At 43.3% G+C, this 12,836-nt stretch overlaps 1 protein-coding gene across 7 annotated transcripts in view; it reads left to right on the top strand.

Annotated features, from left to right (window-relative positions):
* ULK4 (unc-51 like kinase 4) overlaps positions 1 to 12,836 on the top strand; it is a 358,194-nt gene that overhangs the window by 223,623 nt on the left and 121,735 nt on the right. For 5 of the 7 annotated variants that reach the window (XM_067560838.1, XM_067560836.1, XM_067560835.1 and 2 more), the window contains one exon: positions 1,990 to 2,038. In XM_067560838.1, coding sequence (XP_067416939.1) covers positions 1,990 to 2,038 — 49 coding nt within the window. Of the gene's footprint in view, positions 1 to 1,989; positions 2,039 to 6,204; positions 6,308 to 6,701; positions 6,774 to 12,836 lie in introns of those variants that run through there. The other 2 variants (XM_067560840.1, XM_067560839.1) reach the window with 2 other exon arrangements.

The raw sequence follows: 12,836 nt of genomic DNA, 5'->3' as shown, positions 1-12,836 counted from the left end.
CGGTCTACCACCTTTCACAAGCAATAAATTCCCTTTCTGAGTTTTTGTTTCGATAACACAGAATCATTTTGTACTAAACAGCCCCATAAAAAACCAATCACATTACTTTTTGTAGAATTCTCTGGGCACATAAAAACGAAATTTTTCTTTACTGTAATTCCTCTTACTTATTTAGCAAATGTTGTTTCCCCCTGTTTCTAGTAGAGCACCTTCTGCTATGGTTCTGTTTCAACTTCTGATTTTGGGTTTGCCACATAAAAAATAGAGGGTGAGTTGGGTTTTTTAATAAATTGTTTCTTTGTTAATTACAGGTGTTAAATGACAGCAACACTTATAGTTAAGGTTGCCTAATTGTTGCCTTTCCATACTGGCTGGCTGTCTCAGACTAAATGTTTTTGGGTAAAGTTTCAGCAAAATGGTTCCGCTGTTTTTGAAGATGAGATTAGGAAAAAATACACTGTATTACCAATGTTTAAAAAATTCGTATACCCATTTCATTGAGAAGGTCTAGCACCTCCTCGCTTTAGAGCAGGGACTTAAAATTTGGCAGAGTAATTAGTGTATTCTGTTCACCCCATGAAAATCCACCCAAATTTGGCCAAGTTATACATATGCCTTTGAAAATTGCAGTTTGCACTTGCTCAGTAGAGGCCTGATAGAGGCTGACTGATAAATTTGCAGAAGAATCCATCTGCACAGAGCATGCTCTAGCCAAGGGCTGCAGGAGCCAAGCAGGATTTTCTCTGTAATTGCTGTTTCTGGCTGCCATTGTGCTATTGGGCATAAGAACTGAGATCAGGGAGACTGTCTCTTCTATGATCTCAAGCTCTGGCTGCTGCCAACCAGATAGCATAGAAGAAGGGGAAGAAGCAGCCTCCCTGAAACGTAAGGGAGGTCGAGCTGGACAAAACATGTTGAGGCTGGATAGATGTTGTGAGGGACAGGGTCAGGAGAAAACAGTATCAGACTGTGGGGGAACAGGGCAATAGGGACAGAAAAAGACAGGCTGGTGGGACATGCTAAAGTACAGGTTAGAAGGGGTTAGGTTGGTGGAGGACAAAGACTAAGCAAACTCCACTCCAAAATCAGGAGTTGAACTCAGGATTTCTGAGTCTCAGCATTGCTCTGCAGTCTAGCAAATAGTAGCTATAAAATCTACTGGTTTGACATTGCAATCTTAGCATTCTTTTAACATTGTTTGTTTTTTGTATGAAGTAAGCTATTAAAATTAAATTACGAAAACAGAGAAGAACAGTTGTAAAGCAAGTCAGATTTTAGTCATTTGAAAATATGCAAATTTGCAAACTCACATTAACTTAACAGGAAAAAATGGTTTCTTCACAAGGATGTTGTGAAGGTTAATTTATTAATGCATGTAAAACACTTTGCAGTTATAGAATGAAAAATGCTGTATAAATCTAATTTGTTGTTGCTGTTGTCCTTTTTCTAAATATTCCCCTATTATAACATATGATGATCTGTATCTGATTTTGATGGAGAAAATGGTTCCCAACACTTTTTTAAAAGAAGATACTGCAAATTCATTGCACGTTATTATGTTAAAGCAGAGAAGATAGCTAATTGGGCATACATACAGAATTACCACACAGCATATTTATAATTTCACTGTATGCATTATGGTCTATTAGTTCAAATTATTTCACCATCTAAATTGCCTGTTTGATAGCGTGTTTCTGAATTTTAATTAATTTCTGCCATTTTAAAAATATTAATTTACTTACCGTTCCACTCATTTGCCTCACATCAGTAAGGCCAAACCAAGGAGTAATTTCCACTGAAGAATTACATTGCTGTTTCTATTTAACAGCTGAAGTGGAATTCATTTATGTGGAAAGTTAGTCAAAGAATCAAGTTCTAGGTCACAGATTTTAGCATCAAAGACTCGTGCTGCACTGCTCCCTGTGTAAGTTCATTGTGTTAAATAACAGATCATTAATATTAATAAAAATGTTTTTTATTTTTTTTCAGCCTTGTTGAAGAAAGTAATCTTGCTCCAGTTCTTTTCCAAGTTATTTTGGTAAGAACACTTTTTATTTTGTATTTAATTTTAAACAGCTTTTAAGCACATTTGTTTAGCGTACTATGAAATGGCCTGATTAAAAAACTCTGTTCATAAATATTTCATTTATACAAGTATGCCTTATATATATAAAGATGTATGAGTCTTATCAGGTTGTTCAGCTTCATGGTATCTATCAGCATAGAAAACTCTAGCATATACTTAACATGCAGACATGTATGTGGAATCTCATCAGCTGTTTACCATAGCAAAGATTGCCTTTCATGAGCCAAAGGAGTTTGCAGTTGAGTACTGTGTTACTCTTAAGGTACTGCAAGAAGGATACATAGGAAATCAAACACAAATAGTAAAATATAAGTACATACAAAAAGAGGTGAAAAAGACTTGTGTATTTGATATTGATGATAAGCATGTTTACATCTTATATGTTGCAGAAATTGTTCAAAAGTCCATTTTTGTCTTGTCTTAAATTGTATGTAAGTGAGCATTTATCTGCTGTAGTTCCTCCAGTGGTGCAATTTGAAACTACACAGGGGCTAAAAAGACAACAAGAACTGTGATCATTGATCACATCACAAGAGTGACCACACAAGGCCAATATTCTGTTTTTAACAGTGGCTACTACCAGAGACCCTTCAGAGGAAGCTTCAGTTATCTCAGTAATGGAAGAATTTCACTTGTTAATCCCCTGCTCAGAGGCTAATCTATTTGAGATTGGTATTCTTCACTTAATTGTCATCAGCTTCACTGTTGCAATGGAGGTGGCTTCCCGCAGCACCTCCTTACAATTCTGCATGCCCATCTGAAGGGAGAACATTATGATGATTTCCTTCCTTTTAATACAATTCAGTCCCCTCTGCAATATTGATAGAACATCTCTGCCAGATAAGACTTGTAATAATGCTCCTAAAGAACAAATGTTTAGCCTTTTAAAATGGATCAGATTGTATCAAAGGACAGGTAGTTTCAAAACAGTTCCAAAAAAAGTGTAGGAATCCTCCACACTTTCCTTCCCTTCCCACTTCCACATTCAGTGCAGTCATAAATGTAAGGTTTGTAAGGCAAAAGGGAGAATTTGGAGCTGCTTGTTAAAATATTCCTAGCATATCAGTATATCACTGGTCATTTCCAGCTCTTTCTCATTCCCTTTTTACTAGTGTTTTATTCACAAACTCATGCTAGGGAAATGTTACATTGAGTTAGTGTGCTCTTGATGAATATTAAATGTGTGTGATTTATGCATAGCAAACACATTGCATACTTTTTATTATAACTTCCTTGAAATTTAATCTTATTCAGGGAAGAAGTTGTTCATTAATGTGGTTCTGAAACAGCTTTGATTTTCCCTGCTTAGGTTTAAGTATTTTCATCTTCTCCTTTTCATTGCAGTGATTTATTTCACTGCCTATTATAAATCACTTTAATATCAAATAACCCAGATAAACCCCTTTTCATTAAAAAACCTGTTCATTGCTGACAGATTTTTCCAGTAATATTCAGAATATTGCTGTCATAGCATTTTAATATACATTTATATATGCATAAATCTTTGAGAAGCAATTCTTGTAGCAAATATTAACAATAAAAACAAAGATTGCACAACATAAGTTGGACAAATGGATAGTTCTGACCTGGTTTAGGTCAACTTATAAGTAATAATTGAAAAAAGACACAGTAAAATACACAGTCAAATGTTTCATAGGAAGGCACACAAGTATCAGACTAATACTTGAGGTTTAACCCTCAAAACTAGCATTCTGCTGATTGCCAGCCAAATTAATTTTTTGAAGGTCATATACTGTATATAAAAGATCCATAGCTACAATCTCAGTAGAGTTAATTGTAGAAATCTGTCTCAGATTTAGGTGAAAAGATATGATGCTTTCTTTTACTTGCTTCGAAAGATAATAACCTTTATCTGAAATAAAGGATCTGAGGACCATTGTGTAAAAATGGGAGAAATTGGAGTCAGTAATTTTTGTTTTCATTTCACAAGTTGATCTAATATGGTCTCAAAATAGTTTCTAGAGAATAAAGAGAACCTTAACTAGCTGTATGACTGTTGATCTTTGTAAATGTCCTAATATCTTAAACTGCTTGGGTATGGAAATGAATCACAATTTTTAAGGGAAAATTTTTCTATTTAAGTATGCCCTGTTCTCCTGAGAGAGGTTTTGTAGTTGCCTGTGTGTTGCCATTGTGGTACTCCCCAAGGGTACCCAGAGTTGTGAGGCACCTCACCAGTACTTGCCCTTAGTGTGAAGCAGTCTTGTCTGTACCTTCTGTAGATTGGCTCCCTGAAATCAACAGCCTCTGGCAGCGCAAGCGCTACTTTCCAGAACTCCGCAGTCTTGTTGTGTCTGTACAGATAGCGATAGGTACATACTAACTCCTGTTTACTCTGGATATTCCCTGCATTCTCCAGCCCCTTTTGCTCTGAGCACTCAGAACTGCCAGGAACAGCACAAACCAACTTTTAAGACTTAACTCAGGACCATCACTTTGCTTAGATATGTTTACTGTGAAAACAAGAATGGGTTTATTATCAAAGAACAGAGACTCACTTGAATAAGGATATTAGAAGCAAATGGTTACATATAAAACAAAATCATAACATGCTTTCTAGGCATTCAACCAAACCTGATTAAGACCCCTTTTTCATGAAGCAAAATTGCTGTCCTTTAACTTCCTCAGTGAAAGTTGCTAAAATGTCATCTTAACCTCTCAAATATAGTGGAGCAAAACTTTGATGTATACCCCCAGATAGAGTTCTCTCTTTCCTAACCCTGTCCTCTTTGTTGGCGACCAGTACCTTGATTCAGACTTTAAGAACAAATTTTGTGTCTGTGTGGAAAATACCTAATTCTTTACAACGTATCTGTACATACATTTCACAATCATATTGATGACCAGTGTGACATTGGCTTTCATTTGAGACTTTATGACATTCTTTTGTGAACTAGAATGTACATACCAGACCCAAGAGATCCCTGTAATCACTCTGAACCTCCTCACCAGTTGACATTAAGAGTTTCTTGGATCATACCCATATATGGCGATCCTTCCTCCCTGCCAGTGGACCAGGCTTAGAAATTCCCTAGACTTTTAAAGTGGAGCACTTACTTCCCTGTCATACCAAATCTAGTCAACCAGGGAAGGTTTTGAAGCCCACATGAAATTGTAGTAAACTTTATTTGGCTGGGAGGACAGACAGAGAAAGCAGTTTATGATCACTATTGTTCTCTATGACCTCTTTTTAATGTGAAAGGAAGAAGCTAATGTTTGTAATAAGCAGCTCTCCTTTGCTCACCTTTGAAAATTACCCATCAGCTATGGAAGAGCAAGAAAGATGCTAAGACATATTTCAAAGTGTTTTGTTTGTTGTGTGCGTGTGCATACAAACAAACTGGTCATTCTGGGTGGGAAAGGAGTTCAGGTTGGATAATTGATTCCCATTTGTTTGGCAGCAGACAATAATAATTTACATATTGCCTTTCATCTGAAGATCTCAAAACTCCATATAAACATTATCTCACCATACCACTGAAAGGTAGATATTATTTTACCCATTTTACAGATGGGTAAACTAACATCTAGAGTTGTTAATTGACTTGTATAATGTGACACAGCGAGCCAATGAGATAATTGGTTTCCTCATTCCGAACTTAGACTGTTACTCTAGGAAATGGTGACTTTGATAATGTAAAGAACAAAAGAGGAGAGAGAGCTTATTTGCACCTTGAGTGGTGTCTTAGTTTTCAGCAGAAGGCCTTTTTTCCTCTTGTGTGGTTTCAGAGTATCTTAACTTTTCTGCTAGATCAATAAACTTCCACAGTCAGGATCTGCATCTTTGCTTTGCAGAGTTTGCAATGCCTTTTACTGTAAAAATTGGATTTAACCTGTGTTTGGTGCTGTACTAATCCATTTACTTCTGCTTGTATCTCCCTGTGTCTGGGACTAATGGGCTGGTCCACATTGGTGAATAGACTGCTCAGCTGCCAGAATTTTGGCTCCGATAATAATTATGAATAATCTTTCATATTGTACTTCCAAGATTGCCCCTCTCAGGAATAACTTGCCCCCAACTTTCCACTCCTTTTCTATGTCCATCTAGCGGGATGTAGACTTCTCTGCTTTCTAGGAATGGTTTGTTCCCAAAATAGGATGACAGTGAAAAAGTGCCTGGATTGTTGCATCAGTCTTCCCGATGTCTGAGATGATGTTGTCATGCCTCTTCTGTGGCCAGCCATCTCTTTTATGGCCTAGGTAAGTACTGTCTTCTAAGCCTCTAGAGAATCAGTGGGAATCCGGCATGCACCTATCTTCACACTAGGATGGGGGCCAGGAATGCTTTGGATGCAGCCCTTGCCAGAGTGCTTTTGTAAAGCCTACCAGGGTGGCAACAGCTCCTCTGTGGTTGGTTCCTCTCTCTTCTTTACCCTTACCATTTGGGTGCAGTAAGCAAAGAAAGAGTCTGGGCACTGGACAATTTTTATGGGGGTGAGGATAGTTAATTCTATATGTTCACCTAGTCCTTGGCCTCTGTGCTGAAACTGCCATCGAAGGTGGCAGTTTGCACTAAATTGACGATACCCATAGACATAATTGTCCACTCAAACTGGACTGAGACTACCTACTAACAACAATTCCTTTCACACAGGCTTAACAGCTGTCACACTGAAACTTTCCTTCACTACTAACCTGAGCTAGATTTTTACTTGAGGCCTAGACAGATCAAGCTCCCTTTACATTTTATACGTAAAGTTATGATGACTGGAAAGAATTCGGGTACCATGCCACTTCACTGAACTCCAGTATTGTCAAAAATAATCAGAGAAAATATACAGAATGGATGTATTTGCAAAAGACTGCTGTGTTTCATTATTGGTTTTGATTAAACTTAATAGAAAACAAAATCTGTGGGTTATAAATTTTCTGATTTTTTTTTCTTTGATAAGTATTAAAAATAGAAGAATGTATGCATTCTTCCAGAATTGCAAATGTTTTCTCTGATTACTTTGGGGAAACCGACAAAAACTAAAATAGGTGTTTTTATAGAAAGAAAATATTACAACAATAAATAGCTTTAGTAAGAAAGCCAGGGTCTGAAGAATTGACTATCCAAAGAAAAAGACAATGTTGAAGATGCATTTGCTGAAAGAAGATCCTCAGGTTCTTCACCAGGAGTCTGAGTATAAGTACATTTCCAAAAGAAGTACTGGGAATAGAATAATTAGTTATTAGGCTGTTTCTACACTATCACTGATAAAGTGTTAGTCAGAACAAATTATAAACGTTGTTCTTCTTCAAGCAGATGCAGATGTGTATTCCACTCAGGTGTGTGCGTACCCAACAAGCTGGAGCCAGAGGCAGTACCTAGCAGTACCCATCAGGGGGCAGTGCTTGCACCTCATGACTGTGGCCCCTCCCCTGGCTATATGAGGCGGAACTGCACCGCCTCCTCACTCCACAGTTCCTTCTCACTGCCTGTGGCTGGAGTCGAAGCTCTATATGGTTGTAGTCTTGCAACCTCACAGTTAGGGCAAATCTGTGCTATAAATTAAGTCAACCTAAGTTACGTTGACTTACAGCCATTGCAGTAATTGAATTGGTTTTACATGTCCACCGTACACTCCGCGTGTCAGCAATGGGTGTCCTCACCAGGAGCGCTTGCACCAATTTAACTGCTAGTATGGGGCATTGTGGGATGGTTTCTGAAAGGCAGCATCAGTTGATGTAAACAATATAGTGTATATGCTGACACTGCATCAACCTAACTACATTGACTTAAGTGCCATGCCTCTCACGGAGGTGGCATTATTAAGTCGATGTCATGGACGAGTTATATTGGTGGGAGCTGCACTTTAGCGTAGACACTTATGATGTAAGCTGCCTTACATCAACCTAACTCTGTAGTGTGGACCAGGACTTAGTCATAGCCTTGTTTATTGTGTATAGCTAGTTACTTAGCCCGGTCTACACTATGCAGGTGATCCAGTTCACAAGGTTGTGTCTTTGACCTCTTTGAATGTGTCTCAGGACAGTTTACTGTCCAACTCTCCACCCCTTGGACAGATTGTTCATCTCTCTCCACTACTCTATGGACATTCATTGTAAAGAAATTGAGGGGTGTCTGAGGCACTTCCTCATATAGCCAGGAGAGGGCGGCGGCTATGAACATGAGGCATGAGTGCCCAGTACTGCTAGGCAAAATTCTCCAGCTCCACATAGCTGGATGCATGCACACCGAAGTGGAATACATGTCTGCATCACATCTCGAAGAACCACAATTACAGTAAGCAAGTGTTTTTTTCAAAGTTAGAGTACAAGAACTTTCATTAGGCTGTTTTGGGGGGAAGCTTAAACTGCAGCTGCCCTGCTATTCTTGTTTTATGTATAATTAGATGAGGACTACGGTTTCAATGGCTTCCAGACCCAATGTCTTTTATGAGCACTAAATTCTTTAAAAGAAAAATTTTTAAAAGAAAAATGGTTACAAAGAAACCCTCTCGGTTGTATCACAGGAAGAAAAATGGCTCTCACACAGATATGATGATGATTGATGTATTAGTATACCCAGAAATGCAGGATTTTGTTCCAGTAATAAAAAAATGGAAAACTGCAATAAATATGTGGTTTGGTTGTTTTAAAAGCCCTCTAACTTTAAATGCTCACACATATTTGAGCAGCAAACTTACTAAAACTTCAATAAGGATGTAAATGGTGGTGTAAGTTAATGAGTATGTAAGTTGGTATAACTTGAACGCTGAGGGTGATAAACAGGATTGTAATGGGAGAAGAAACCAAATAGAGGGAGTAAGATAATACCCGGGGAGATGTGCTTTATATTACACTATCTTACACTCTCCTATTGGTAGCTTTCTCTTCGAGTGATTGCTCATGTCCATTCCAATATAGGCGCTATGCACGGGTTCCCGGAACTTTTTTCCCCTCAGCAGATCCTGTAGGGTCAGCTCTGGAGCCCCCTGGAGTTCCGCATGCATGCCGTGGTATATGTGACACTTCCGACCCTACGGCCCCTGGGTTCCTTCTTTCCGCCCGTGACGGTTGCTGGAAGTACCATTCCCCTTATTTAACTTTGTTGCCATTGTTAGATAGTTAAGTAGTTGTTAAGTAGAGTTAGTTAGAATAGATTAGAAGCCCTCAGGGCTTTGGGTGGCCGGGCTATGCCCAGGTCACCTGGCTTTAAACTTTGCGCCTCCTGAGGGAAGGCTTTCCTGCTTAGTGACCCCCACGCCCACTGTCTCAAGTGCTTGGGGGAACAGCACAGGAGGGAGAAGTGCAAGATTTGTAAGGCTTTTAAGCCAAAGACCCAAAAAGACCGGGACATTAGGCTAAAAGCCATCCTGATGGAGGCAGCGCTCCATCCGGCCTCCAAGCCACCCCGACCCACTTCGGTGCTGAGCGTCTCTTCAGTGCAGAGGGCACCACCAGCACCGGCTTCGACTCGTCGCCCAGAGGCATCTCCGGTGCCAAAGAAAAAGAAGAGGCAGCGCAGAGTGCGGCCACACCCCTGCGCCACCGGTACGAGCGGGGTCGAGTGAGGAGGTGCACCAGCCACGGCCCATTGAGTCTTCTCCGGTGCATGCATCTCCGAGTAGGAAGTCTCCCCTGACTCCTGGGAGTGGGGGAGTGCCCGTGCCAATGCTGTCGACACCGGAGGCTTGCCAAGCAGCACAAGCCCTGATGGCCTTGCCCCCACCTCCGCCTCCTCCCTCTGCGGAGGGAAAGAGGGCTGGTGTCCCGGGGCAAGCCCACATTGGGTCCCCCCGAAAGGCGGTCGAGACCCCCGGCAGGGGTGGAAAAGTCTCCTGCCGGACAGCCAGTAAGGGTAAAGTGTGGAGGCTCCCCTGCCAGCAGCTCTGAGTCCAGCTCGTCGACCCAATCCTGTCTTCAGCACCGAAGTCGGTCCCCGACACCAGAGGCAGCACAGACAAGGCAGCACAGGGACAGTTCACGTTCCCAGTTCCCGGTACCGAGATGATCACCGGCACCAAAAGCCGCGCCCGCACCGATGTGACGCAGTTCCCTGTCGACTGAGTCGGGTTCAGCACCGCGAGGCTCCCGATGGCACCACTCCCGTTCCCCTCGAGGCAAATGGCACCAGAAGTCGTTGGTGCCGAGACAGCAGGGATCCACATTGAGGTTTTCAGAGCACGCCTCCGCTAGCCGTCACCGTTCGCAGAGGCGGAGGCGGTCCTTGTCATCCAATACATCAGGGACATCGAGAGGACGGTCCCCGGCACTGAGTGGCACCAAGGGCCGGAGCCAAGCTCGGCGCCACTGCTCCAGTGGCTCCAGATCTCGGAGGAGCAGGGACGCTCGGGGGACCAGCTGATGCCCCCATGAGGCTCTTCAGCCGGTGCCGATGCCAGCCCCTGGTTGGCCCCAGGGTCAATGGCAATAGCTTTATATGGGCCTGGGGGGAGCTGATATGGGACAGGGGACGCTGTCAGTCCCATCATCAGGAGTCCAGTCGGTACCCCCTGCACTGGTGAAACCCTGCAAAGACCATTCCTCGGATGAGCAATCGGACCCAGGAGAGGGACCCTCCACGGTTGCACCCCGTCGCCAGGAGGACAAGCGGCCGCAGTCCTCCTCTTCCTCCCCAGACAAAGCAGCTTCCAGAGACCACATGGAGCCCCTGAGGGACTTCAGGGCGCATCAAGAGCTGCTTAAGAGGGTGGCCTCTAAGTTGAACCTAGAGGTTAAGGAGTCAGTGGAGGAAGAGGATATCCTCTTCAACATGCTGGGGCAGAGGACCCATCGAAAGTAGCTCTGCCCGTTCATGACAGTGTCCTTAAACTCGCTAAGGCCCTGTGGCAAACCCCTGCCTCGGTCGCCCCTACATCCAAGGGGGGGCCAAGAAGAAATACTATCTCCTGGCTGAAGGGTTTGTTTCTTTTCACTCACCCAGCCCCAGGAACCCTGGTGGTGGACGCTGCCAACCAGTGGGACAGGCAGGAGTATCAGGGGTCCACTCCCATAAACGAGGACAACAAGAAACTGGACTTGTTTGGGATCAAAGTTTATTCAACTGCGGCACTGCAGCTTCGGATTGCCAACCACCAGGCCCTGCTGGGCAAATACAACTTTAACTTGTGGGAGTCCCTCAGGTGGTTCGCTGAGGCTTTGCCCCAGGACAAGGCCGTGGTCTTCGCCATGGTCCTCGATGAGGGGATTACAGTGGCTAGGGCGGCACTGCAAACCTCCAGTGACATGGCAGACTTGGCGAGCAGGGCTATGGCCTCCGCCATCGCCATGAGGTGGTGCTCGTGGCTGCAGTCCTCGGGTCTGTCACAGGAGGTGCAGCAGTCCATTCAGGACCTTGCCTTTGATGGGTCGGGCCTGTTTTCAGATAAGACCGATGCGAAGCTGCACGGCCTTAAAGACTCCAGGGCCATGCTTCACTCCCTGGGCCTGTACACGCCCCAGGCTTCGAGGCAGCAGTCACGGCCTCAGGTGCAGCAGCCAAGGCCCCCGCCTAGGCCCTTCCCAGCCCCCCAGGGGCAGGGACAGAAACAGGGGCTTCGGAAGGCATAATTGGCCCCCTAGCTCGTCCCCAGCCTCCCAGCAGGGGCCTTCCAAGGGATCGGGCAAGAAGAAGGGTCAATTTTAATGGTGCTGTTCCGACAGGTTAGTGATCCCCCAGAGTCAATAATGAGTCAGTTAGGGAATAAATGAATTTTATTATAAACACAGGAGTAATATAGATTTTTAACTAGTTATACTCATCTAAACAAACAATTAACTATAAAATATAGACTAATATAAAAGGATAAAAACAATTAAGCACAAAACATAAATTGATATAAAAAATATTAAACAGGCAACTAACTATAAAGACCTAAACTAATATTAAACAAACAGTGGTTCCCTGCCTGGGAATCAAACCCTGGTCTCCCACGTAGTAGACAGGGACACTTACCACTATGCTACACAGACAATTATTTGCTTGCATGAAACAGAAGGGTTACACAGACGGTTAACTACAAAGCGCAGAGGCAGTTAACTACAAGACAATGCTTTCACACAGACACACAGAGATTTCACACAGACAGTTAACTGTAAGACACAAACAGGCAGTTAAACAGACAACGTAGCTGTAAAATACAGACTGATAGTTAACTCCTCACCACACAGGCACAGAGGAACACACAGGCTGATGTCCACAGCATTATTCAATTCGGCCGGCAAAACACGTTTCACGCTCGGGGGGGGGGGGGGGGGGGAGACGTGAGCGGGAGAGTCAGGACCAGATGATCAGGCTGGTTTCGATGGGGCTCTCAGTGGGGGCTTGGGAAAGACCCCTCTTTATGGACTAAATGGGACATGAAGGGTTAACTGATTGGTCAAGGAATATGATATGGGCTTCGTGCCAGCACTGGATTGGCCGGGGACACTTGCAGTTTTCCTGGTTGCTGGGGAGTTTCGTCTCCCATGGTCAGTTACATTCCTCATATATGATGTGGTAGCCAAAGGTGCAGCCGATTCCATGGTAACGCCCTAATAAGGTCAGGTCGTGGGTTGACTGTTAGCCTGAATGGATGGGGGGGGAGGGTGAGGGGTGGCCATGTGCAGGAATTTGTCCAGCAACAGGTGCGCCTGAGGGTAGCACCCCTACCGTTTACCTGGATCCGTCCTGCCCCTTCATGAACAGATTAAGGCCCTTCTATGCCGAATGGGCAAGCATTACATTGGACCGCTGTGTTCTCAGGCTAGTTCTCCAGGGTTATGCCATCCAATTCACATCACTTCTCCCCAACACCCCTCC

The sequence above is a fragment of the Emydura macquarii genome, unplaced genomic scaffold (assembly GCF_026122565.2).
Source record: "Emydura macquarii macquarii isolate MOO-44397 ecotype Brisbane River unplaced genomic scaffold, CSIRO-AGI_Emac_v2 contig_2321, whole genome shotgun sequence".
Lineage (NCBI taxonomy): Eukaryota > Metazoa > Chordata > Testudines > Chelidae > Emydura > Emydura macquarii.
This window is presented reverse-complemented; position numbering and strand designations above follow the sequence as displayed.